The 25702-nt window shown below is 41.4% G+C and overlaps 3 protein-coding genes across 11 annotated transcripts in view; 2 read left to right on the top strand and 1 right to left on the bottom strand.

The window, feature by feature from the left end:
* zmiz1a (zinc finger, MIZ-type containing 1a) overlaps positions 1 to 9086 on the top strand; it is a 96076-nt gene extending 86990 nt beyond the window's left edge. For 7 of the 8 annotated variants that reach the window (XM_041049207.1, XM_041049208.1, XM_041049206.1 and 4 more), the window contains 15 exons: positions 89 to 290; positions 434 to 715; positions 805 to 984; positions 1134 to 1202; positions 1347 to 1512; positions 1657 to 1798; positions 2115 to 2325; positions 2521 to 2626; positions 2783 to 2943; positions 3046 to 3113; positions 3215 to 3283; positions 3377 to 3660; positions 4005 to 4192; positions 4800 to 5081; positions 5341 to 9086. In XM_041049207.1, the coding sequence (XP_040905141.1) occupies positions 89 to 290; positions 434 to 715; positions 805 to 984; positions 1134 to 1202; positions 1347 to 1512; positions 1657 to 1798; positions 2115 to 2325; positions 2521 to 2626; positions 2783 to 2943; positions 3046 to 3113; positions 3215 to 3283; positions 3377 to 3660; positions 4005 to 4192; positions 4800 to 5081; positions 5341 to 5448 (2518 nt within the window). In that variant the 3' untranslated portion in view covers positions 5449 to 9086. The remainder of the gene's footprint in view (positions 1 to 88; positions 291 to 433; positions 716 to 804; positions 985 to 1133; positions 1203 to 1346; positions 1513 to 1656; positions 1799 to 2114; positions 2326 to 2520; positions 2627 to 2782; positions 2944 to 3045; positions 3114 to 3214; positions 3284 to 3376; positions 3661 to 4004; positions 4193 to 4799; positions 5082 to 5340) is intronic. The other variant, XM_041049209.1, reaches the window with a different exon arrangement.
* Positions 9087 to 10362: 1276 nt separating this feature from the next.
* ppifa (peptidylprolyl isomerase Fa) lies at positions 10363 to 13440 on the top strand. Of its 2 annotated transcripts, none has more exons than XM_041049214.1 (6): positions 10363 to 10569; positions 10681 to 10711; positions 10830 to 10918; positions 10993 to 11089; positions 11874 to 11949; positions 12045 to 13440. In XM_041049214.1, the coding sequence occupies exons 1-6, from the start codon at positions 10426 to 10428 to the stop codon at positions 12178 to 12180; spliced, it is 573 nt and encodes a 190-aa protein (XP_040905148.1). In that variant the 5' UTR covers positions 10363 to 10425; the 3' UTR covers positions 12181 to 13440. The 2 variants fall into 2 exon arrangements, with proteins under 2 accessions (XP_040905148.1, XP_040905149.1); XM_041049215.1 differs by having other exon boundaries at positions 10502 to 10569; positions 10681 to 10754.
* Positions 13441 to 15078: 1638 nt separating this feature from the next.
* The window catches only part of zcchc24 (zinc finger, CCHC domain containing 24), a 32719-nt gene continuing 22095 nt past the window's right edge, over positions 15079 to 25702 (bottom strand). The window contains exons 3-4 of the mRNA XM_041049821.1: positions 21740 to 21904; positions 15079 to 18571 (exon numbers count right to left, since the gene is read on the bottom strand). Of these exons, the coding sequence (XP_040905755.1) occupies positions 18458 to 18571; positions 21740 to 21904 (279 nt within the window). The 3' untranslated portion in view covers positions 15079 to 18457. The remainder of the gene's footprint in view (positions 18572 to 21739; positions 21905 to 25702) is intronic.

The raw sequence follows: 25702 nt of genomic DNA, 5'->3' as shown, positions 1-25702 counted from the left end.
TACAAGTTTCTTTATCTTTTTTTTTTTTCAAATCAAGCATTAAAATTTACCATAATGATTAAAACATCCAATCTGTTTTTTTTTACAGTTATTCTGGAGGCCCAAACGCCCCTCCAGGAGGTATGGGAATGACCTCCCACACACGTCCTCCTGGGGACTTCACTCAGCCAGCCGCCGCTGCTGCTGCAGCAGCTGTTGCTGCCGCTGCTGCTACGGCAACGGCCACAGCAACGGCCACGGTGGCAGCTCTGCAGGAAACCCAGAATAAAGATATGAACCAGTATGGACAGGTACAATACACGCCTGCTAACATGTTTACAGCTGTAACCACTTACCAGAATAGACTAAAATACAAATATACGCAGGAACCTATTATCCAGCCACCTCTCGGAATAATCATATTAAATGCTGAAACCTTCTGTTTTGCCTCCAGATGTGTTCATCGTTCCAAATGGGCCCTGCTCAGGCCTACAATAACCAGTTCATGAACCAGCCAGGCCCACGAGGCCCCCCTGGAGGTATGAATCCAGCCAGCATGGGATCAGCCATGAGCAACCCTAATATGAGTGGGCCTCCCATGGGCATGAGCCAGACTCGAACCCCAGGCATGGGGCCTTTTGGGGCTCATGGCCAAAGGATGCCTCAGCAAGGGTATCCTGGAGGGCCTCGGCAGGGCATGCCCATGCAGGGGATGAAGAGGCCGTATCCTGGGGAGGTGAGAGGAAAGATCAGTCTGGAGATTATGTGTCCTGTAACACCTAAAACATGTGTTTAACATCTTTTCCTTTCACTTTCACCTTCCAGGCAAGTTATGGCGGTCAGCAGTACGGGCCGAACACTCAGTTCCCACCACAGCAGGGGCAGTACCCCACATCAAACGCCTCTAGGCCGCTGCCCTCTCCTAACTACCCCAGCCAGAGGATGCCAGGGCAGCAGGGCCAGGGACAGTACCCACCAGGCATGCCCATGGGCCAATACTATAAGGTCTGTTATGCCACAACATTTATCCATGTGTCCATTTTCTACAACAGCTTACACCAACTCAGGGACATTTTACAGTACATTTTAGAACAAACTACACAAGCTGTAAAAACACTATATCACATTATTATTGCCTTTTATTTCCTTTACAGCAAGAGCCCTTCAATGGTCAGAGCAACAACTTTTCTGGAGGAGGATACTCCTACGGTCAAGGCAATGGGGTATGTTTTCACTTCCTATCCACAAGAAAAGTTCCATCTGTTAACTATAGCATGCCAAGACCTCTGTGCTAAATTTTACTCAATCATGTATGTGAAATGAGTAATACAGATGTTTTCATTATTTCGCTTTCCTGCCTTTTACAGCCCCCCAGGCCCGGTAACTACCCCCACTCCCCTGTCCCTGGAAACCCCACACCTCCTATGACCCCAGGAAGTAGTATTCCGCCGTACCTTTCGCCAAACCAGGATGTGAAACCCCCGTTTCCACCCGACATGAAACCAAATATGACAGCACTTCCGCCCCCTCCGAGTGAGTACCCCAGCAGTCCCAAAACAACTGGTTCATTCGAGGCTTTTGTTTGCTTTTATCTTTGTGCCTCTGTTATTTTATCTGACACGACTTTACCAGTGTTAGACCAAAAAGCTGACCTCCCCTGTTTTTCCTCCCTCCCAGCTAACCCCAATGAGGAGCTGCGGCTGACGTTCCCAGTCAGGGATGGAGTGGTGCTGGAGCCGTTCCGCTTGGAGCACAACTTGGCTGTCAGTAACCACGTCTTCCACCTTCGACCCTCCGTCCACCAGACCCTCATGTGGAGGTAGGACTGCCGCACAAACCTCCACTTCCATTTGCACATTTTGCACCTATGAATTCACAGTCTGTCCCACAATCGCATGCTGCAGAACAATAAAGCAACTTTCAACTCTCAACTATTAAAAATACAAATTAAATTACACATCTTTCATGTCAGGATTCACAGCCTGGTCATACACCATTATTACCATTAGACTGGGTTTGATCTAAGCTCACTGTGGCTTGCAAAATTGTCATGGACACATGGAATCTGTACTTATTCTTTGTTTCTCTGAATGTTATCACTAACCACTGACTCTCTTGTCTTTTTACTCCCACAGGTCAGACCTCGAGCTGCAGTTTAAGTGCTACCACCACGAAGACAGGCAGATGAACACCAACTGGCCCGCCTCCGTCCAGGTCAGCGTCAACGCCACGCCCCTCACCATTGAGAGGGGAGACAACAAAACCTCCCACAAACCCCTGCACCTGAAGCACGTATGCCAACCTGGGAGAAACACCATCCAGATAACAGTCACCGCCTGCTGTTGTGTGAGTATACTCTATCAGGACAGTGTGCAACTTCTAACAGTACAGAAATGTAATTATTTCATTCAACAAAAACATCAGCTGGAATGAGTTTCGCACAAATGGTTTAACTGTGTACCTTAAATGCATGGAAAAGACTTGAGGTCCAGCTGTCTCTGCTAATTCTGTTTGTTTTCATGTTCTTGTGTTGCTGTGCAGTCCCACCTGTTTGTGCTGCAGCTGGTCCACAGGCCATCTGTGCGATCCGTCCTCCAGGGGCTCCTGAAGAAGAGACTCCTTCCTGCAGAACACTGCATCACCAAGAGTATGGCTCATTTTGTCTCTTAGCGTAGTTAATATGCATAAGTACATGTTAATTACACGGGCACACACCTGTTTCTCTTTATGTTGTGCTTTAAAAAATGTCTTGGGCTACACCTGCAAATGTTCACCTTCCATCTCAAACACTTTGTCTTCTTAGTCAAGAGGAACTTCAGCAGCGTGGCGGCCTCAGCAGGCAACACCACTCTTAACGGGGAAGACGGTGTGGAGCAGACGGCCATTAAAGTGTCGCTGAAATGTCCCATTACCTTCCGACGCATCCAGCTACCGGCACGAGGGCATGACTGCAAACATGTCCAGGTCTGTTCAGATTTAAAGGGACAGTGACGTTTTTTTCATGACATGTCGCTGTGAATGGGAGAAGATTGTTCTAATGAGCATCCGTGATGTTGTTCTCCACAGTGTTTTGATCTGGAGTCCTACTTACAGCTCAACTGTGAGAGGGGGACATGGAGGTGTCCTGTGTGCAAGTAAGTGTAAAGTTGTTCTATTTTGTCAGGGATGTAAACATGGGATTACTAATAAGAATGCTTCTGTTAGATTATATCTAATACCTTTTTCTCTTTTTTAGTAAAACGGCATTATTAGAAGGTCTGGAGGTGGACCAGTACATGTGGGGAATCCTCAATGCCATCCAAAAGTGAGTTGCTTCTCTTTCGCCAGCTAAATTCACCCTTTTAGTTTTAGTTTTTAAAACTTAACCAACACAATCTACGTTCTCCTCCTCCAACAGTTCAGAGTTTGAAGAGGTCACTATAGACCCAACATGTAGCTGGCGACCTGTCCCCATTAAGTCCGAGCTACACATCAAAGAGGACCCCGATGGACCATTGGCCAAGCGCTTTAAGACCATGAGCCCCAGTCAGATGACCATGCCCAATGTGATGGATATGATCGCCCAGCTAGGACCTGGTCCGGGGCCAGGTCCAGGTCCTGGGCCCGGACCAGGTCCCAGTCCCTACCCCCAACACCCTGGTCAGCATAGTAGTGGCAACGGGGGAGATTACCCAGGAGCAGGTAATAAAAAGCAGCCAGGATCCTGCTGTGTAGATAAATAACAGGATAGTCAGCTCATTTGTTAGAAAAGTGAGCTGTTTTGCATTTTATAACAGGAACCATTGATGTGTCTCTAGTGCGTTAAACAAAGAAACAGCCTGGAGGAGAGTTTTATGCCGAATCTGTTTTAAAATGTTCAGCTCATTGCTCTGATAAATGTTTCATAACAGAAAAAAAGTGGGACATGTGTATCCCTTTATGTAACCACTTTGAAAAGGTAACTCTTTGCAACAACAAGGATTCATCAAACACATCTGCGAGGCCAAACCTTTTGCCAAAAAGTGTTTGTTGTTTTGTCCCTCAAGGCAACAGTTACCACAGCCAAGGGAACTTTGACTTCCCCCACGGGAACCCCTCTGGTGGTGGAGGTGGAGGTGGTGGAGGTCCCCCTATGAATGACTTCATCCATGGCCCCCAGCTCTCTCATCCCCCAGATGGACCTGGTGGCCTCCTCTCCCAGGACAAGCCCCTTAACCACAGCATGAGCGAAGCAGTAAGTGGGATCGACTTAAAGGGCTGCTTGCTTTGCTGCACGCTTTTATACCAATAAAGTTTGTTTATGGGACCAGCTAATCACTATACAATCTAGTTGTTTTAAATTAGGATTATGTTTAGTCTGACTTTTATTTAAGTTTTATGTCTCCTATTTATCTTCTGCTAAGTTATTTTGCCCTGTCGCATAATTTGTTACCTTAGTTTGTAGAAGAAAATCTCCAATCTGAGCCATACTGAAAAAAAGAAGAGGGTCAGATTTGTTATCTGAACAAGGTGCAGCCTGTGCCTCTAGCCAGCATGTGTGCTCAGTCATGCTCACATGCTCATGTCACCGTATAATGTTGCAGCTGTACATGTCTGCTGATCACAGCTTCCATTTAGAAGGCCTGGTCCATATTATTCACGCTGGAACTCATTTCGCTTTTCCTCTCCTTCTTCCCACGCAACACACACACACGCCCACCCCCCCCCCCCCCTCCCTTAACACTCTCTCCCTCCCTCTCTTTCTCTCTCACTTTTTCTTCCTCCTTATTTTTCACTCTGTCTCTATCTCTGGCCCTCTGTCTCTATCTCTCGCCCTCTGTCTCCCTCTCTGCACCTTGCAGATGTCCCATCCCGATCAGTCCCATAACTCCATGCAGCAGAGCTTGCATGCGTCTCCCCACCCTGGCAGCCAAACAGGGCCGCCCTTACATCACAGTGGCCAGTCAGGGCAGCCCTTGCATCACAGTGGCCAGTCATCGCAGCCGCCTCGCCAGTCGCAGCCTCAGCCGCAGCCTCAGCAGCCTGGGCAGAACAGTCACCCCCACAGCGATCTGAACTTTAACCCCGCTTCAGATGGGCAGATGGGTCAGGGAGCCCAGGATATGCCTGAACCCTCCCTGGATGTAAGTGTGTCGGCTTTGTGCGCCATGAGCTACCTGTTAACAGCTAACATTGTCTGCTGCAGCCGCTCTCATTTCTATGCTGTGTGCTCTGTTTGTGACTCCCAAGCTGCTTCGGAGCAGTGTTAGATGTGTTTATGTCTACACTAGCATCAACAGACACTTGAGCGTGGTTCAAAGTCATCCAGTGTCAGAAAGATAAATATGTTTTCAGGTGATTTAACCTTGCCACTCATTCTTTCTTCCTGCTTTTTATCCACAGCTGCTTCCAGAGCTAGCCAACCCAGATGACTTACTTTCATACCTGGACCCTCCCGACCTTCCCGCCAACAGCAATGACGACCTTCTCTCCCTCTTCGAGAACAACTAGCCCTTCGCCTCCCCTGTGAACCCTCCTGCGCCTACAGGAGTGGTGATGTGTTTGACTGTCCGTCCACAGACACCTCACCGACCTCCTATCGGCACTTCAAGCAGCTTCCTATGCTCGCGCACGCACACACGCACACAGCCTCTTAACAGATAATGTGTGGCGTAGGAGCCCGTATAAAAAGAGGGCCCTGTTTGGCAACTCCACGGGAGAAAGCAGGAATGCCACTCGTCCTCGAACTCCCTTTTTCCTCCTGTAAAGATTCCACACACCAGTTCCACCGCCTCTGACTCAAAACACGCCATTTACAGCCATTTTGGCGGGCACTAACGTGATACATATACATATATGCTTGTAATTTATATATACAGGAGTTAAAGTGGGGGAACCCTGAGAGCTGGTGTAGTGATGCAGCAGGGAAAAATGACTAAATGCTGGCGAAAGTACCACAACCACCATAAACTTGTGGTTGCGGTACTTATGCACGCATGATGGCGGGTTCAGACAAAGCACCACGATACGTTAGTTCTCGGGCAGACAGCTGCCTGGCAAATTACACCAGAAGCAAATTTCTCCTCGTTGATCAACAAGTAGCTCTGCTCCTCTGCTCTTTTTTAATCACACGTAGAGCTGATCTTTACGATAACCCCATCGATTTATAGCGTTAAGCTTTTTAAAGAACGTATCGAACATAATCACAAACAGCAGTGAGTATCTCGATGGCGCCAGGTTGCAGCACACCAAAAATGAACTCGCTTGACACCATCATGTATGAAACTGCCAATCAGATTTATTTACTTATTAATTGAAGGTGAGGGAATGCTGTTTTGGATCGTTCCGTCCCACTTTAACCCCTGTACATATATGATATTTGTGACTTTTCAACTGAAAACTGTGCAGCTATAATCATCATGTGTCACAACACAGAGGAGACCGGAGCCTTAGTAGGCTCCAGGAAAAGTGTTGTAGCTTTGTTTTTTTTTGTTTTTTTTTAATTATAATTTTCCTTTTGTGAAAAAACATAAGCCCGTGGGAAAAACATTGTCTTGTAAGAGTGTTTTTATCCTGTTTGAAATGTGTTCTTCCAAAACTTTGGCACATGCCATGCCCTTTGACCCCCCAGACTTCCCAGTGTGTATGTGTGTGTGTGTATGACAGCTGAATAACTGGAACTCATCAGAATCAGAGCACTGAAAGGACAAGCTAAAATGTCCTCCAGTGCCAACAGAGGAAAAGAGCGCACATTGTGCAATGTAGTGTGTGTGTGTGTCGGTGCGTGTATATACATATTTGTGTGTGCGAATGTTTACGTGTTCCCCTTTGTTTGCCTGCGAGCGTGTGTGAAAGACAGTGGGGAGAGAAAGTCTGAGACAGAGGAGGGAAGAAAAATACGGAATGGAAGAAAGAGAAAACCATCCCCTTTAAGAGGCGTCTCGGTTCTTTTTCTCCTCCCCGTCTGCTGCAGTTTGTATTTGTTGTAATGTTTCGCTCGTCCTCATCAAATCAGCACCATTTTTCTTCACAAGTGCATGTGTGCCAATGGCTCCTGTTGTCTTTGTCCAGCCTAAATGTGCTTGATGAAATAATTTTAATTTTCTCTCTTGTCTTTATATTTATTATTTTATTTCAAATTAATCTTTTTTTTTTAAAGGTGTCCTTTTTTTTTTTTAATGTGTTTTATCTTCATCCCACATTGAAATTAATCAGATACACATCACCAAAGTTGTCCTATGCTTTTTGTAAGGGTTTTGGGCCTGGATATTTTGTTGGCGTAAGAGCAGGATTTCAACATCCTACAGACGTCTACAGAACATTTTAAATCACTGTATTTTATAGAAACGTCTGTGTGATTGTACTGATCTTTCCTTTTGTCGTTTTGTTACTGTTGAACTGCATCTTTTTGGGAAAAAAAAAACATCCTGCATGATCCAACAGTGTTTCCAGAGCTGTTGTATATACCCTTTGTGAATACTTTGTGACTGTACAGTACTGTACCTATCTATTACTGCAACTACATGGTACTGTATGTCTGTTAAGGACTACACACGTTCACACACACTCACAGACACACACAGAATTCCTTATAACCAGTCCAATATTGTAACGAATTGATCCAAATGCACTCTCACTGGCCTTGTATTGAGTACCTGTGTATTGTGTACATTACCCTGTGACAATGCAGCAGCAAAAAGGAATATTTGAATTATTCAGCAGGCAAGTTGTGAGTTATTTTTATTTCATATGTGTATATACAAAAATGAGCTGTTCTTTTTTTCTCTAAAAGGTTTCAGCTCAGAGGTCCAAATTTTTCCAAAAATTATTTGTTTAATATTATTGGAACAAGTGACCTCGTCCTCTTTATTTAAAGTGAGAATGTGCAAAATGTCCTCTGGATTGTTTTGAGGCCTGATAATGAGCTTTTGATAACCATACTTGTGTATTTTCATCACATTTTATATTGTTTCAAGTTTTAAGTTATTATTTTTGTCCAGTGTTTTTTTTTTTTTTTTTTTTTTTTAAATGACAGGTATAATTTGGTTTACACAGTTTTATGCAGTACCGTCGATGAATTTAAAATATACTGTACGCTGTTGGATAAAATTCCCCCATTTGAGATTTGTTATCTGTGTGAAGAACCAAATATGGCTTTACTCGTCTTCAGAGTTGATCAAATCACCTGCATACATCACCGTTGAAGGATCAGATGTCGTTTGTGTTTGTTTATATGTTTGTTAAAGACAATGCACTGCCGCATTGGGATGTTTTATTTCCCTACACAGTGTGTAACTGTAACTGTAACCTTTCACAAAATCACACCTAGTAATTTGAGCGACACAAATTGTACTGTCTGATTGCAGACATTGGAAATCGAGTTGAGGATTTGACAGAGAATGCAATTAATATTGTAAAATGAAATTTGGGGTGAGACCCCTCCTACCTGCATTACAAGGACAGGTTGTGGCAGAGGGTTGGGGTTGGGGGTTGGGAATGTAAGGAATACGTGTATATAATGTAAATGACAAATAGAGACACGTTAACAGAAATGTATTCATTTTCTCCAGGGGGAATGTGCATAGTGTATTTAGAATTTGTAAAGCTTGCATCCTCCTGTCAGACATTGAATTGGGAAAATGTGTTTGATTGCGTCTGTGCAGACCTCTCTAACCACGCCTGTTCATTTATGTAAGATACTTTATGTACCCCTCCACGCGGGGTTTCCAAGAAAAAAAAAGACATTTTTCCTTTGTGTAATATTAAACTTCTGTGTATTTCTCTATTACCTGTGTACTTTATAAAGGTGCTACAAAATTATTAAAACCTTTTGAGGTATAATTGGGACTTGGAGACATTGAGCTTTGAGTGGCTCTTAAGGGTTGTTTCCAAATTTACAGTTTGTAAAAAAAAAAATTTTTTTTGTCAAATTTATAATTTTTATGCAATTTGGCAAAATATGCTATAAGGTACAATCTGAAGTGATTGGCACAACAGGTGGCAGTTGTCTCTTTGGTTTTGTACATTCTATGTACAATCATTTCATATTCTAAACTGGTCAGAAAAACATTGTGATTTTTAGTCTTGCAAATCTGTATGTAGTTAGATGACGTGACATCCTAATATTTATCTAATAAATATGTATTCAGATGAAACACAATTAATGGCCTCTGCGTCTTTTGACATACATATACGTAATAATTTATTACATATTATATATTTGCTATTTAACTTGCAATGTAATTTAAAAATCATCACACATGTTGATAGTGTGTTTTTACAGGCAGGAATAGCACAGAATAATCAATGGGCCTTTTTCATGGACATCACAGTAAAATAGCATAGATGTACATAATAAAATTAAAGATGGAAGAATTTCAGGGTCTTTTTGTTGCCCTTAATGTTATTTGTATCACTTGTTCTTTTCCTACCATGACAGGTCACGATGTCAAATGGTCCATTTCAACCACTTTAATTATTAGTTAATTAATAACCTATTAGTAAAAGCGCCTTGTGAAATCAGCATATTTATCTTTCGTCCTGTGAGCTGAAATTAACACTGAAAGAAAGCAGATTGATTCAATTACTGTGGCAAATAATAAGCAGCTTTTCCTTTTCAATTATTTAATACAGTCACAGATTGAAGCTGTAAAAATTACTGTGGGCCTCTGAGCAATTTTGTGATTGATCTAAGGAGCTTCGAGTGTTCCAGTCAAACAAAACACGAGCTTACATCCTGTCTTCTGTGGCTGAACGAATCCAGTGTACCTGAGATAACAATACTAATGATGGGATGATAAAGTGATCAAAAATACTTGTACAAGGCAGGAACATTTACAGCATCTGATGATGATAAGTAGATTATGATTAGGATATTTAGTTTTCGGTTTCATGAACCTCTTTGTGGTTTAGACATAAAAATAATAATTTTCAACATGCTCCTTCTGTGGTAATGTACACATAGTTTAATTTATATTATGACCACTTTACACATGAACCATTACCTACCCTGTACCTGAACATACATGAATGGTTAAAACAGTATTTGTTTAGATGAGCAGAGTACTTAAAAATAAACATATAAAACTCAATTTTACCAAAAAAGAATAGATAAATATTTTTTGTTTACATTTTAAATTATATTGTATTTTCACGCGCGGTTCTCTTACTTGGAGTTTAGGGAGCTTTCAACCACATCTCCCGGCCTTCATCAGTGAATGGAGTTGCTCAGTTGTCATGGAGACGGTTGAGTTGTTACCTCGTCACCCAGGGTTAAAATTTTTACCACCCGTGAGACTTCATCATTAACACCTTGAAACAAGGCGGACCTCGTGTGAGATCACTTCCTGAACCTGCCACGCGGTGTCGCTGTTTGTTCCACTCACGTGTGGCCTGCGTCTGAGTGACGTCACACGTAAACACCGCTAGCAGCAGCAGCAGCAGCACTCATGGCCTGCAGGTCCTGCTCAGCTGGTCAGCAGAGAAGCGATGTTACAGATTAAGAAATGCATGAGATACAGCTCTCTGGGCATCGCCGCTGCGAGGCTGTTGTCCTCCGGTTCCGCCAAGAACCCAGTCGTGTTTTTGGACGTCGAGGCCGACAGTGAGCCTCTGGGTAGAATAATCATTGAGGTAGCTAGCTAGCCGCTGCAGAAGACCTTGGTCTGAGCAGCAGCGTGTCTCATAGTTGTCAAATATGTGGGAAGTGCAGCGCATTTGAATGTGATTTGTATTGTCTTGCAGTTGAATGCAGATGTCGTGCCAAAGACTGCAGGTATGTTTAACCATGTCCATTCAAGAAATGCTGAATGTCAGGGGTAAGTTATTTAAAGAACTCTTTAAATGCCCTGTACGTGTGCTGTCACTAATAAAACATAGGTGTATTTTAACAGAGAACTTCAGAGCGTTGTGCACAGGGGAACATGGCTTTGGATACAAGGGATGTGTGTTTCACAGGGTCATACCTGAGTTCATGTGTCAGGTAAGATTCACAGTGAGGACAGTGTCCAAGTGTTGGCCATGTTCTCTATTGATGTGGTGTGTTTTCTGTTACAGGGTGGAGATTTCACTAAGCATAACGGCACAGGAGGGAAATCTATATACGGGAAAACGTTCAAAGATGAAAACTTCAAATTAAAACACACTGGTCCAGGTAGATCTCTACAGCTTCACTTACTCAGTTACTGGACTGCTTTATCTCAATTTAGAGAACAGAACCAACTATGCTATGCATGTTACTTTGTCCAGCTTGTGTTTGGATCCTTGGTCTAACTGAAGTGTTTTAATTAGGTGACAACAATTTTCCAACTAATTTTCCAATTAATTGAATACCAGGTAGACCTGCAAATATTCTCTAGTTGTAGTATCAGATGTGGGGATTTCAAACATTTTCACCATTTTCTGACAGACTAAACAATTAAAAAAGTAGTCAACAGAGTAACTGATATTTGATAAGTCTAATTAAAAGTTCTTATCTTGTTTGCTAAACGACATACATGCCACTGTCCCAGCTTCCCCACAGTAATATTGGTCAGATGTCTGTATTTTAATATAGCTGCCTCTCCACTAGATGGCAGTGCCTAATCTCATGCAGCTCTAAAACTTCTGCCTATATGGGTTTTGCAATCCCCAGGTGAATGACCTACTTTTTAGTGAGTCAACATGCACTAATCAAAATAACTCATTTCTTCAATAAACTTAATCCACATGCTGATTATTTGGTGCTTCATTTTAAAGTGTTGCATAATCCCAGTTTACATCATGTTCAGAAAAGAGACGCAGGCCTTTTCCTAACCCAGTTACTAACTGGTGTCATGCCTCTTTTTTTTGCCACAGTTATGCCTAAATGTTGTTGAATCAGTGGTAAAAAGAGGTCAAGATCTTGTTGACTGCATTACATTTAATTGATTTACTTGTTGGCTTTTTGATCCCTGCAGGAACTCTTTCCATGGCAAACTCAGGGCCAAACACCAATGGCTCCCAGTTCTTCATTTGTACAACTAAAACTGAATGGTAAGTACTTTGTAGAGCTTTTTAAGCAGTTTTCTGAGCTCTGCAATTTGTTGAAATCACTTTGCTGACGTCACTTTTTGTCTCTGTTTTGACAGGCTCGACGGTAAACACGTGGTGTTCGGGCAGGTGAAGGAAGGTATGGATGTGGTCACCAAGATGGAATCCTATGGTTTACATGACGGCGGTGTGATCAAGAAGATTGTCATCGCTGACTGTGGGGAGATCAAATAACACCTACGATCACACGTGGACTTCTGTCAAATGACTCAGGACGCAGCTATTTGGTATTTACTCTATCTTTCCTCCCTTATCCACGATACTTTCAAAGAGGAGCTGATCACTGATGATGCTGTGCTTCCCTAAAATCTGAAATTTCTCCTGTTGGTTGTGATGTTAAAAAAATCCATAGATTTATCAGTTCGGGCTCAAAATTGGGTATGAAATGTTTTTTATCGTGTGTTTGTTCACAAATAATGCTAATAATGGAGAGACTGTGAGTTACACTGGTACATTTTTTATCTTGGTTGTTACAGATCTCTTGGTTTTCTAAGTTTTAACTTGACCCAGAAAGTTGTTATTGTGCGATTACTCTCCATTTACTGCCAAATAAATGACCATTTTCAGATTTTAGCAGCTCTGGTCTCAGTACAGGACATTTGCTTTTATGTGCCACCAACCCTGCTGGTTTTAAAGCTTCCTGGAAATGATCCAGCTGCTTTTTTTAGACACCCGTTCTCCAGCACGTCTGACTTCCTGTCCATCAGAGCAGGATGTGACATCATGTGACATCCACCTACAGCAGAGCTGTAATATCACATGAAAGCAGTTGAAACGTTAGACCTGTGCGCAATAGACTCATTGGACACAGACGATTTAATCCTCTGGAACCACAGAGAAACCTGAAAATGTCTTTAGCTTGTATGTGGGCTGCTCTTCCTTCATTGCCTCTTTATTTGAAACACAGAGTGTTATGGAGGAGAGGGAGAAAGAGAGAGAAAAGAAGGCCAGGACATGTCTGAAAGCCAGAGACTGGGTGGTGCTGCTTATCGAGCTAATACTTTATGAAAGTAAATAATGAAGCGACGTGAAAAAGCAGCTCTTGCCCCTAAATGAAACCATATGCGCACTGACCTTCCACCGTTTGTTTGAATTCTCAGATTACATTGTTGCTATAGAGACTTTGCAGGTCTCACTCTGTTTGAGCTAGAGATGTTGTAACAAACTTGATATAATTTGGGTCCCCACCCTCTGGTTTAGTTTTAGTTATTTGGAATGCATGTCCAATATTGTGCATGGAAACTTGGCTCGAAAGACGGCGGTGCCGTGGCCAATGTTTAATACACATGCAAAACAATGACATCTTTACAACTGGTACAAGCTGGTTCTTCTGCTGTAAATGTCATGTAAATGTACATTTATCTCACAACACCCGTGTCAGCTGGTGTCCTTTTTTTATGTTTTGGTTTTCACAGTTTGACTCAAAGTGTTGAAATCAAGTCCAGTCTGCTCGACGTGTGTGTTATCTTTCAGGGCTTCCACGAAAAGTGTGTGTGGGGGGGGGGGGGGGTTTACAAGTCCCTACCTCTTCTGCATTACACAACAACCATGAATAATCCATTAAAACTTCTTTTTATCATAATCTGTACGCTTGTGTAAGGCCTCAAGCTTGCACTCAAAGACACAGTACAAAGTGATGATGGAAACATATACTAATATACTCTCTGTGATGGATATTATACAGACAGGAGCTCTCAGAAAACAATGTGTTGCTTTTGGCTGAAATAAAACTCCAGAGTGAACACCTCCTAGTTACTGGTAACAATTCAGCATAGGACCCAAACAAACGAAACCACACAATCCAAGCAGTGCTAATTCAATATGACTTTTATTCATCAAACTCTCGACAGCTCTATAGCACTAAAATGTTTTCCCAACTAACAAATAAGGCACATTTTGGAATGCCGTTTCATGGACATGAAAAACAGACCTGCGGTCTACTCTCTAAACCATGACTGTCCTTGTTTCCCAAAATCGTTGTCTTCCCAACCTCACGCCTGTGTTCTGTCCAATTCAAATATTACATTATTGCAATACTGCATTACAAACATCTCAAGTGATACAGACAGTAAAGAATACAAACATAACTTCCCAAATTGACCACGTAAGTGTTAACACATTACATTCAGTAAATATGTATTATTCGTAGAGGCTATGCTAGCGGTAAATGAAATACTTCACGACTAATAACAATCAGAAGTTACTGATAATGTTAAAAACAATATGTAATGAAGCAAACTACCGTAGAGTATTTAAATAAGTATACATTGCACAAAATAATATTTCATTCAAAACCAAACACATGCACATGCAAACTCTAAAATAGTTCTTTGTCACACACGCTTTCTTGACAAAAGTATACACTCCCTAAACTACTACTAACACCGTAACATTTTATAATAGTTTCTTGTCATTGCTGCTTTAAGCAAACTACATCTCACAGTTTTAACGTGCTTATACAGTGGTGAGTATCCATCACTAATTAAGAAAAAAAAATTTCTGCATGTTAACACAATATATCTTCATAATATTGTAGTTACTGTTTACAAAATGAATACATGCGACTGTATGGATGTAAATGGCAGCTCACAATTAGTTACAAATAGCAACTGAATAACATTGTGGGTAATTCAACACTGATAACATCATAAAACAAAACACAAAAATACAATGGCTTATAATTGAGAAAGGGTATTAATTATGTACCAGCTTTTTTTTTTCTTAATAATATTCTATGCATACATCAATATTTCCTTCTTAGTATAACTTTGTTGCATATTCTATACAAAAAGTGTTGTAAAAAATCTTTCCATAAATATTTCTGCAGGATAACCCCTCAGATTATTGTAAAACATAAAGAAAAGAACAAAAAAAAAAAAACTCCCAGCTTTGTTTATTTCTCAGCAATAGGCCCTTCTTCACACACACACAAAAAAAGCTTCAATATTGCATAACACTTCAAAAGAGCTACTATCCTTGAAAATGATGGCCATCAAATATATACATAAAACAGTCTATCTTTGTCAGGGAAATAACTCTTGAGTTTTTGCAGATTGCTTTAAAATTTTCAACATCTATTAATGTTCCAAAATACACATCTCAATCATAGAAAATAATAAATTTGAACTGAAAAGGTACTAGAAAAGTCAAGTATATGTAATTCAAGACACTATGTCTGAAAGCAGTGATTTCTCTTTTTTTTTTTTTTTCAAATGCATTGCATCAGCTGCTTCCATTGGCTCTTGATTTGCCATTTAAAATGGCCTCCTCATAACATGTCTCTGGGCGGAATCAAACTCTCCAACAGGATTTCTCTCTGCTTATTTTTCATTTCTGTTTTTTTTACCAGAACTCTGTGAATCACAATAACATCTGTACTTGTTTATGAGGTTAGTTCATAAGGCATCATTGGTATCTATTCCTCTCACTACAGCCACATGGGGTGATGTGGACAATAAGGTTCAGATGTGAAGACCTGTTAGGTTAGTATCATCACACAAAGCAAGAGAAAGACGACGATGTTAACGATAAAAAAAATATGGATTGTTCCCAGCGGTTGCGGGCTAAAAGGGGAACCTTTCATTCTGATTCAGTCTTTAGCTTGTGATAATATATATAACTTCCAATTCCTTCTTTTAAAGGGGCACTCCACCAATTTTACTCATGAAGTTCAGTTCACTCGTCAGAGGGAGTACTAGACTGTGAAAACAGCCGTATAATGTCTCGTGTGGCTCTCGAGGAGCTTTGTCGAGTCCGAGAAAATAACACCGATGACGTCATAGTGATGTCACCAGGGTTATTTCCGCTTGGGGTGTGGAGACACATTTTTCGCAAAAAGCCTGCTTTACCAAAATTGGGAGTGTGGAGTTTTAAAGATGTTGGCTCTTACCAGGCAGGGAAAAATGCTATTGAGTTGAATTATGGGAAATGAAGGATCCAAGCGTTTTTGGAGCTTGAGCCATATCTGAAACTCTTCTGTGTTGATTTAGACTTTAGTGTGTCTTGGAAGCTTTGTGGAACATCAATGCTAAATCGCTGAAGTGCCCCTTTAACTATAGAGATGGAATCTAAGCTAAATGCTCGTTTCCCAAAACTGTAAGGTACCATTATCAGCCACTGCAAACTCTCCCACCAAGGCAAGTGACCATGTATATTTCTTGACAAAACCCATGGTTCCTTGGATAAACATCACTACAATGGATAGAAAAAACAAAGAGTGAGGTCCACAGTTTCATGTGCGACTTCGTTCTGTTGTGAGGATCGACTAAGAAATAACATCTTTGTTGATATTCCATGACAACAGACCACAGGAGGATTGTTATAGCCAGCTAGAAATGCTGGTTCAGCCTGTGCCTCCAACTCAGCAAACCGTGTTGAAGCGAACACCCACCATGCCAGTTCTAACTGCTAATAGGGGAACAGTGTCATTTTCTTGTCCCTTGTCACATCTTGAACCTGCATTAAACTTTTTATGCTCCACAGTTACCACATGCACATATACTGCTCCAGCTCTGAGCCTATCCCCATATGTCTTTTCCTAATTTCAAATGGCCTCTGATTCTTGATACTTCAGAATGATTTAAATCTTTTTAAGGCACATACAGTATGTTACAGTATAAAATATAGTCAACCAGCTTTTGTAAGGCTAGAAATACAGTACATATAAAATAGTTCACAATTCCTATAACAAAGTTCCTTTAAAGGCAGACTTCTGTAAGTCCAAACTACATTAATTTCCTCTGTAGTGATTTAGGTCTGCACAGTGAGCTACGTAAACAGGATGTGTACTTCTCTTTCTTTAAAGACATTGGTTTATAATTGTAGGCCCCTTAAAAATGAATGTAAGAGTAAACTTAATTCATCACAACTTTCAATATATCCTTGAATATTCAGCATCACCACATCACAAATCAGCCCTTTTCATAATAAATCCTATTGTTTCTCCCAACCAACCTGAAAATCACTGCAGTTCTACAAAGCTTCACCTCCCTTTGGACACTCTTTACCCTGCAATCAGCTGCTGGACATAGTTTCATAGGGTGTAAGCCCTTGGAAAAGTTTCCATTTAGCTCCACTGACTCCACTGAGGCTGCCAGGCGTCAATTTGATCTAAAAATTTGATTTTAAATGTCTTTCTCAATCTCTTTCAAACATCTCCTTTGTATTTTATTAATTTGTGGTTAAAATCTAATCACATTTTACATGTGGGCAGTCTAAAATCAGGTTTCATAATGCAAATTAAATCATGGCAAGCAGTTCATTTTTTCAGTTTTGCTTTTAAAAAAAATTTGACTTCGGCACTGACAATAAACTTTGCGGATGGCAAAATTATTGTTACTGAAACTACTCTTTTTTTCCTACAGCTCCTTCTCAGTTGACCTTGCAATTTGAGTTGAGCACAACTTACCTATATGACATCTGTACCAATCTAACATTATAGATAATTGAGAATTTGCATGGCAACAAAAATTGTTCGGGAGGATGACTGAAACCTTATCTGTTAGCAACGCACTAAATCTAGACGAGGAGCGACTCTACGCAACTGAACCTACAGTAGTTTCTAAAGACACGTGGAAGCAGTTACACAATAATGTGATATACAAACATACAAAAACATTTCTTTATGTCCCAGTTAAAATTCAAATTGCACACTAGACAACAAGAAAATAAATAGGCCAAATGTAAGCTAGGGATGTATGGCACATTATCCCTCAGTTAATTCACAGTTAATAAGATGTGCTGTTGACCCTAATACGGCAAGACATCAAAGGCCTCCTATACATTAAACCATTGTGAGAGGCCCGGGTTAAATGTTCATCACATTAGCACACACTTCACTTGGCAGGGAAATGAAAGGCAGATCTCTGTAAACACGAAGCCAACAAACCCCAAGGTGAGGTAATGTATTGTGACCAATACTGTCAGTGACACCAATGAAATACATGTCTGGTGCTAATTCATCACTACAACGATTAGCTGTTGTTAAACATCGAGTTGGATCGGTGGGGTTATGTGGTTTCTGATACATGAGACATAGAAAAGTCACTGATTTTGGCAAGTTTTTGCTACTGATGAAGAGCACTTCGAAAGATAGAGATTGATCCTAAGTTACCATGTTCCTCTCATTCCTGGATGTAGTCTTCAATACTGTCATTGAAAAAAAGGCATAGTGACTAATATCTGTGTTCCACTGGTGGTTTGAGCAGGTTTATTTGCTGTGGTGGAGAAGGAAGGCATCAAGAGAAGGGAGGATTAGAGCTACCGTCTACATTTGAGGCTGCTAAATGGCAGAGGGGAAGACGTGAGGAGGAAAGGACGCCATGCTGTGTGCGGGGCAGGGATGAGGGAAACCTGGGTGTGAACTGGGCAGATAGGAAGTTAACAGCCTTGATGGGAGGATGAGCGATACGACTTGGGACACAAAAGTTGCTCTCTGACTCTGAGAAGATGATTATTGCACACGGCGGCAGTAGTAGCCCAGGACTTTGCATTTCTCGCACAGGTGTTGTGGGTGCTCCTTACTCTGGTCAGAAACGTCCAGGCCGTCCGGCTTCTCTAAAGGGCGCTGTGGATAGAAACGAAGGACCAGTAATGAGTCACACTAAATGCTGAAGAAAGCAGTACATACACAGTTTTTGCAAGCAGTTTATTTGGCACCAGAGTTATATGCCGAACTACTTTGGCCTCCAACATCACTCCCTTATTTTTCACAGACCAGACGTGTACTAAACACAATTAGCTGCAGAGATATGGCAATGCACCATCTGCTCTGGAAACTTGCTGTACGCTTTAACAACCTGGTATTAAAGAAAACGATCCAGTATGCATTTGATCATGATGACCTGTATGGAAATATCACCAAACTGCTACGGCAATGGCTTTCATTATTGAGGACAAAGGGAATCTATCGGGGCCAGCACGTTTGGAGGTTTTTTTAACAATCCGTCTGGAAAATTTTATTTCTCATCTATTGTTCTTTTCTTATTTGAGCTTTTTACATAACTGCTATTTATTCCAAGTGGTCTAACTAAAGGAAACCAGGTTACTGTGGGTCACTACAAGGAGATATTTCAGTTGTCCACTAATGAGTCTGCCAGGAAGTATCGAGACTTTACTATCGGTGCGTCAAAGACATTAGGTCGTTGAGGAAAGCTGGAAAATCTGATGTATATTTTATGGGGTCCCCTCAGTGGTTTGAAGGAGCTGGGTTCAAGCCCCCTGCTGCAGGCAGCTTCCCTGCTGAAGTGTCCTTGAGCAACAAACTCAAGCTAAAGGGAGCCTGCTCTGTAGCAGAAGCTACAGTCTGGAGAGAATTTTTCCCTGCAGCGATCAATAAGGTACAGCTTTTTTTGGTATGTGTTTTTGGCACAGAGGCAGGAAGCAGATGAAAAAAAATCTAGGTTTGTTTGAGTCGAGGATGTAGGCCTAGGTTTTGGGGACTTGTAGTTCAGGGTTCTTAAACCACAAAAAGACAAACAATCCCAAAAAAAAAAAAAACAGTGTGTGAATGCTTTTTAACCTAGAAAATAACATAATGATTTTTTTCTTTGTGCAACAAAAATGTGGCCTAAACTTTGGTGAGATTAATTCAGTTATCCTAAAAAATGTAGTTTCACAGATACAGAACTGACACTGATAATACTGTTTTAGATCAGTAACTCAATAAAAGAAAATAAATAAAACAAGCAACAGCTCCAACATTTTATTACTGTCAATCCTGTAAATCAATTTTTGTCCCGAAAGCATGCAAAGGAGGTATAGCTTTTAAATCATGAGTAGTGTCTACAAACTCTGCTAAACGCAAGGTTAAAGCAGCGTTTAAGTAACCTGAGAGGCGAAACCAGGGCCAAAAAATAAAATAAATTTTAAAAAAGCCAAAAACACACTGCTCAAAAGTCAGGAAATTCCTTGCTTGTTTGTTAGCTCTGTTACTAAAGGTGTAATATAAGTTCACACCGTTTATTAGCAGATGATTTTAACAGTATTTGTTCCATGAGCCCCCATCTCCCCTGTCTTCTGCTTTGTGGAGCAGTTTATACTCTGCCAGAGGAGGGTTAAAGAAAGATGGATGAAGCAACAGCTAATAAGCTACTTTAGCTTCCTCCATTTTGGGCGCTCTCTTCCCTAAAAGGTCAGCACTGTCGTGACAGCTTGCTATTGATCAATGGGGAAAATTCATGCGTCAAAGTTCAGCAAAGTTAAACACAGTTCAGAAACTTAACAGATTTATATCCACTGAAACATTGCTGTTTTAAATACTGGTGTGACCGAGGCCTTAATAGTGAGCACATGGTAACAACTGAAGGCGTCCGTGACATTTTTATCTACTCAGAACTTTCAGTGAGTAAATCAAACTAAAACTGCATAAGTGGGGAGGCACAAATTTGATTTTGAAAAGTAAGGGGGGCATGTCATCATCCCCAGTGGAAATTATGCCCTTGGCTTGAACCAAGCTCACTGGGCGTGCAAGAAATATATTTCCCAGTTAAGAGGGACAAATATTTTATACACGTGGACGGGATTGGAAAATACATATTCAGTTCATTTATGGGAACACTCTGGGCGAGAGGGAGCCGTGCTGAGAGGCTGTGCTCTTTGATACTTGAGGACACAGAGGTTAGCGGTCCATTTCAAATGCTGACAGGGGGGAAATATGTTAAGTGGGTGACATTGCAAATGCAGGGAATTTGCTTGCCTGTGTGCAGCTTTGCCACAAGACAGAGAAGAGAGAGCTTTTCTCACCAGTGGACTTCATGGAACAAAACGGTTTTCAGTGAGAAATACTTAAGTACTGGCAACGTGAAAGCAGTCTCCCACTCCTGCAGAGAACAGTTAATATTGGTTAAGATGTCACACTGGTGGAGATGCAAGTGAGTAAACAGAAGATTTGGAATTAATTATTGCATTAACTTTCCATAGTCTGGGAATGCTGAGACTCCTTGCCAGACATTTAGGGTAAATTTGTCGAGCAGCGTCTCTTTCCTGCTTCATTTCATGTAAGTGTTAACAGAGTGGAGCATGGTGAGTCGTGGTATTCAGAGACCGAGCGGGGGCCTCAAGCAGTAATCCTAATTTTATTTCAGGAAGTGGAATTGGAAGAATGTGGAAAAACATAAATATTAAAAGATGAAGTGTTGAGGATAAATATATCTCTAGCTGAAGAAAACAGGGTGGATTCTTTCTTAGGTGATCCATCTCTTAAGTCAACAGGCTATACATTTTCGAGGCTAAGCTGAACAGACAGCTCACCAGCATGTTAATTCCCTCTGAGCGTCCGCTGTTTGGAAAAATTCTCCACAGCATCTTTGTGAATATGATTTCACTTTTTCATGTTATTGAATGTGAGAGGAATCTCTGCAGCTGTAATCCTCAATTACCCCAGAGTTACTTTGTGTCTGTGAGCCATTAATATTTGTTTTAAGATTTGATGACATTCAGTAAATAATCCCAAACTTTTATCAGTCAGGAAATGTAATTAGTTTATTCAGTGCTGGTTTATTACCATAGAGGCAAAAAGCAGTTGTTAGTGGTACGATTTTTATTTTATTTTAATGAGCCCATCTGGAATATCCTCAAGACTATACACAGCCACGCAACCAGAGCCTGGACTCTGTTAACTTTGGTTGAGACGGTTCAATCTACCACTTAAACAAAGTGCATGAGTAATGTTTTTTGCTTTAAAACTTAACTGGAAATTCTCCGAAAGTGAGCGTCATACTGTAGGCTGAAGTACCTGTTTGTGTGGATAGACGTTGATGTGGCATTTGATACATTCTTGTCCCATGTTGGCCCAGGAGTTGCCGCTCATCCACTTCCTCTTACACTTGGGGCACTTGTACTCTCCAAAGCATCTCTTCTTCCCCTGGTAGGGTGTAAGCCCTTCACCTTTGGGTCTGGCCTGTAAAGAACAAGGCGAATTACTTTTACATTCTTGACCAGATAGATAGAAGTGTTTTTGTTTTTTTTTTCATTCAGTGACATTTTAAGGAGAACCTCTTGCGTTTCATAATCGATGGTGAGTTTTGACAGCTGGGTGTGTCCATTCTTGTCGTGCTAATATATCCAACTTCATCGTACAGCATACTCATAAACACAGCTTTGGCACAATATGTGGTTGTGTAATTGACATTTACGTCCATTACAGCTGTGTTAAATTAGTCCTCTGATTCTCATGAGGGAGATGATTACGAACAGTCAGTCAGCCATGAAAAAGCACTAGCCCGAGGGCAATATTGTTGGGAGGAACCGCTCCAGTGACTTCATTTTGGCAACTTTATTTAGGCCAGTATAACAGCACTGGAGGAAAAGATTCATTTTTCCCCTAAAAGCATGTCACAAACAAAATAGTACTGCTGCAGTCATCAAAAAGGATAAATCACAAACTGTCCTCCGTCCTGCCAAAAGAAACCCAAATTTACAATGATTAGTAAGTTTGTCAGAGTTTGTCATAATCAGTTTTAAGTTCCATCATCCAAAAAAAGAAAAATCATCCCAGAACTTGCATCTGCCTTGTGATGGTCATTATCAGCTTGGGAGTGGTTATTTTGGTAAACACAATCCTTCCCATTTGGAAGATAAACACTGTAAATGGAGTTGTTGACTGTAAAATAACCGAGGAATTCAGTTATTTTATCTCACAGTTTAAAAATGCTCTCATGCACAGATGGAAATCTAAAATGACAGAAAGAAGTCATTTTAATGCACAGCATGCAGCTGTTGGCAGCTTTCCAGGTTACGAAATGCTCGCCGTTTAGAGTGAAATCAGACCTGTCCAGCCCACTACTGATTCCCCCTGCAAGACTGCAGATTGTTTTCACAATCATTTAACATTGGCTGCAGATTTCAGGGTGGATGTAGGGGATACGGGGCAGTGAGAGTGACAGGAGGGGTACACTCTGAATCCCTGGTCTTCCCTTATTTTGTCCCAGCCCGTGTGTGAGTAATAGGAACTTTAATCAGCAGCATCTGGCGTTGTCCTAACAGACGTCAGCACTTTGCATCAGCACCAGCACGCCAACGCTAAGTATGAGCGGCTGTGCTTCAATCCGGCCCCTCAACAGCATGACCTCAACCCCACTGTCAGCTTCGCATCTCCCACTGTGACAGCACACAGGCTGGAAAATCTGACTTCTGCTGGCCTGCAGCACAGCAGTCTATACACACTGACAGGGTTGTCTTGATGCAATCAACGGGCAATCTCAAAGACAATGCCATGGCAGCATTTTGTTTGGATGCTCTCCTACAAATGATCTAGTTACAATATGATCCAACTATAAAAACAGGCTGCCATTCTCACTCTTAAATACCTAAATGCCAAAACAGAGCACCTTCTAGACTTAAAATTAACCACTATTGTATCTAATAAAAGAAATCAGACTATTTCTAAGTTGAAAAATAGACCATGACCAAACCAAACCAACCTTAATCATTCTTATTCATTTGAACATTTGTGCATAGTCAGAGGTAAATTCCTGTTACACCTGTTTGTTCAAATGTAAAAAAACAAAACAAAATCTGTCCATGATAATGGAGCCAGGACTCAGCAGGACAGAAACAGCACTCATCCTTCTCATGATCATTCCTCTCCCACTCCATGCTGTTTCCAGGCTCTGGCCTTGGCCTTTGGCTGCGCGTTATGCTCTGTCTGCAGCTGGTTCCATCTGTCCCGGTGTGAAGCTTTTCTTGGACATTTGGATTTTCTTGGTCTTCTGTCACAGTAAACGTAATGTCTTTGAGTCTAGAACCGATTGCCAGATAGGACAAGCAATGTGAAGATGCCTAGGGCTCTTATAACAAGCATTTTTCATTGATTAATTTTGAAAAAATAATCAGCAAATTAATCAGTACTGAAAACAGACAGTTTATATACTGTTTGTTATTTTTGGAAAACATCTCATTAATGCAGTTGCTACATTATTAAAATGGGCAGTAAATACAGTAAAAATTGATCAAAAAACCTGAGTGAGAAAGCACTGAATGAGCAAATTTCTTATGTAAAATATATCACCACTGCCTTACATAGTATACACACAAATTTAGTTTGCACCTCAAAACATATCCTGACATTTGGAGTTAAAAGTCTGAGTATTTTACTTGCATTGTGGTCAGTTGTTTTGAAGCCATTGCAACACGTTACCTCTCATGGAGATCTTGCATAAAGGGCGAGTTTAGGTTGTGAAGTCATTAACTTTACTGGCACAGTTGGTATTGCACATTCCAATGGACACCCAAACACGTGGGAACGAACGCCACAATAACATCTGGGCAGTTGTGCCACCACTGCCAAGAGAGGCAGGCTGAGAAGTGTAGTGCTAGATTCATGACAGTGGCTAATATCCTCACTTACATACGTACAAGGCCCGTCTCTCCATTTACGTTGGTGCAGCGGATTACAAATCAAAACCCTCAGATGTAAACACTAGAAGGACTGAGTAAATGTTTTAGTTAGACTTGACTTCCAGGAAAATAACCACACTAACCATACACACAGTACAATGACTAATTTAATGGAACTGCGTCACCACATCACATAACACTCTGGAGATGGCTCCTGCATGGGAGGATGTGTTTTGTTTTCCTTTGCTCTCTACAAATAAAGCCATTCATGCTCAAGCCAAGGTGAGAGCTAAATGGACATATCTGAACCGTTCAGAGCATTTTAAGTGTCCGTCATGTGGAAGCGAAGCTTTGAAACAGCGAATCGATTGACGGTCTCCGAGCTAAGAGATGACGAGGAGTGTTTGTTGTGTCACTTTGGAAGTGCAGACTTGTACTGAGTCAATGTTTGTTTACGTCCCCGAGGCTAGAGCACCGCGCGCTGAGATAAGGGTCGGTGTGTGTGTGTAGAGGACAGTGTCCACAGAGAAGACTGATTAGCAGTTTAACCACGACTAGTTGACCATATCCTCCTTTGCTCCAGATCACAGCAGGGACTCGTCATATCACACACACACATACACACATGCACACACACTACGTCAGCCAGTGAACTGTTAAGTGAAGCATACACACACATATGTGATACACACATTCACTGATGCAGTCTCTACGCAAAACATGGCCACACACAGGCACAAGCAAACAGTGACACAATGTCTCTCTCTCTCCCCTTTAACACCCAGACACAAATGCACACATACAGACACACACACACTCTCAACAAATTCCACATCCACAGGTTTTCATACACTCTTGAGACACAACTGGAAAGTCTCAGCGCACAGTTTCCTGCACAACTCCCACTCAGAGTTTAGGCCTGCTACAAGGACACAGATCATTCTTTGGCTTATATCGCAGGATTAATGAGCTCACAAACTGCATTAAATAGAATAAACAGAGCTGCACAAGAGGCAGTAAAACAAAAAGGGAGACAAAAATGAGACAAGAGAACAAGGTGAACAGAAACAGGAGAAAGCTCATTAGGATTGAGAAGGAATTAACATCGGAGTTGGATGTGAAACAACCTCCTGCTCCTCAAGGACTCTGTAATGAAGGGGGGTCTAAAAACCTGCTGCTCTAGAATCAGACTCCAACATCCTTACAAACACACACATACACAGTAAAAAAGAAAAGTGGACAAATACCACAAGCCCCACAGTCGCCCAAGCCAAGTGTGGAGAGACCCTCCAATCAGCCCCTCTCAGTAGGGTGGAGAAAGGGAAGGAGAAACTGAGAGAAAGAGAGCGAAGGAGGAGGA

This window comes from Toxotes jaculatrix, chromosome 11 (genome assembly GCF_017976425.1).
Source record: "Toxotes jaculatrix isolate fToxJac2 chromosome 11, fToxJac2.pri, whole genome shotgun sequence".
NCBI lineage: Eukaryota > Metazoa > Chordata > Actinopteri > Toxotidae > Toxotes > Toxotes jaculatrix.
The sequence above is the reverse complement of the archived record's forward strand: the minus strand, read 5'-3'. Positions and strand labels throughout refer to the sequence as shown.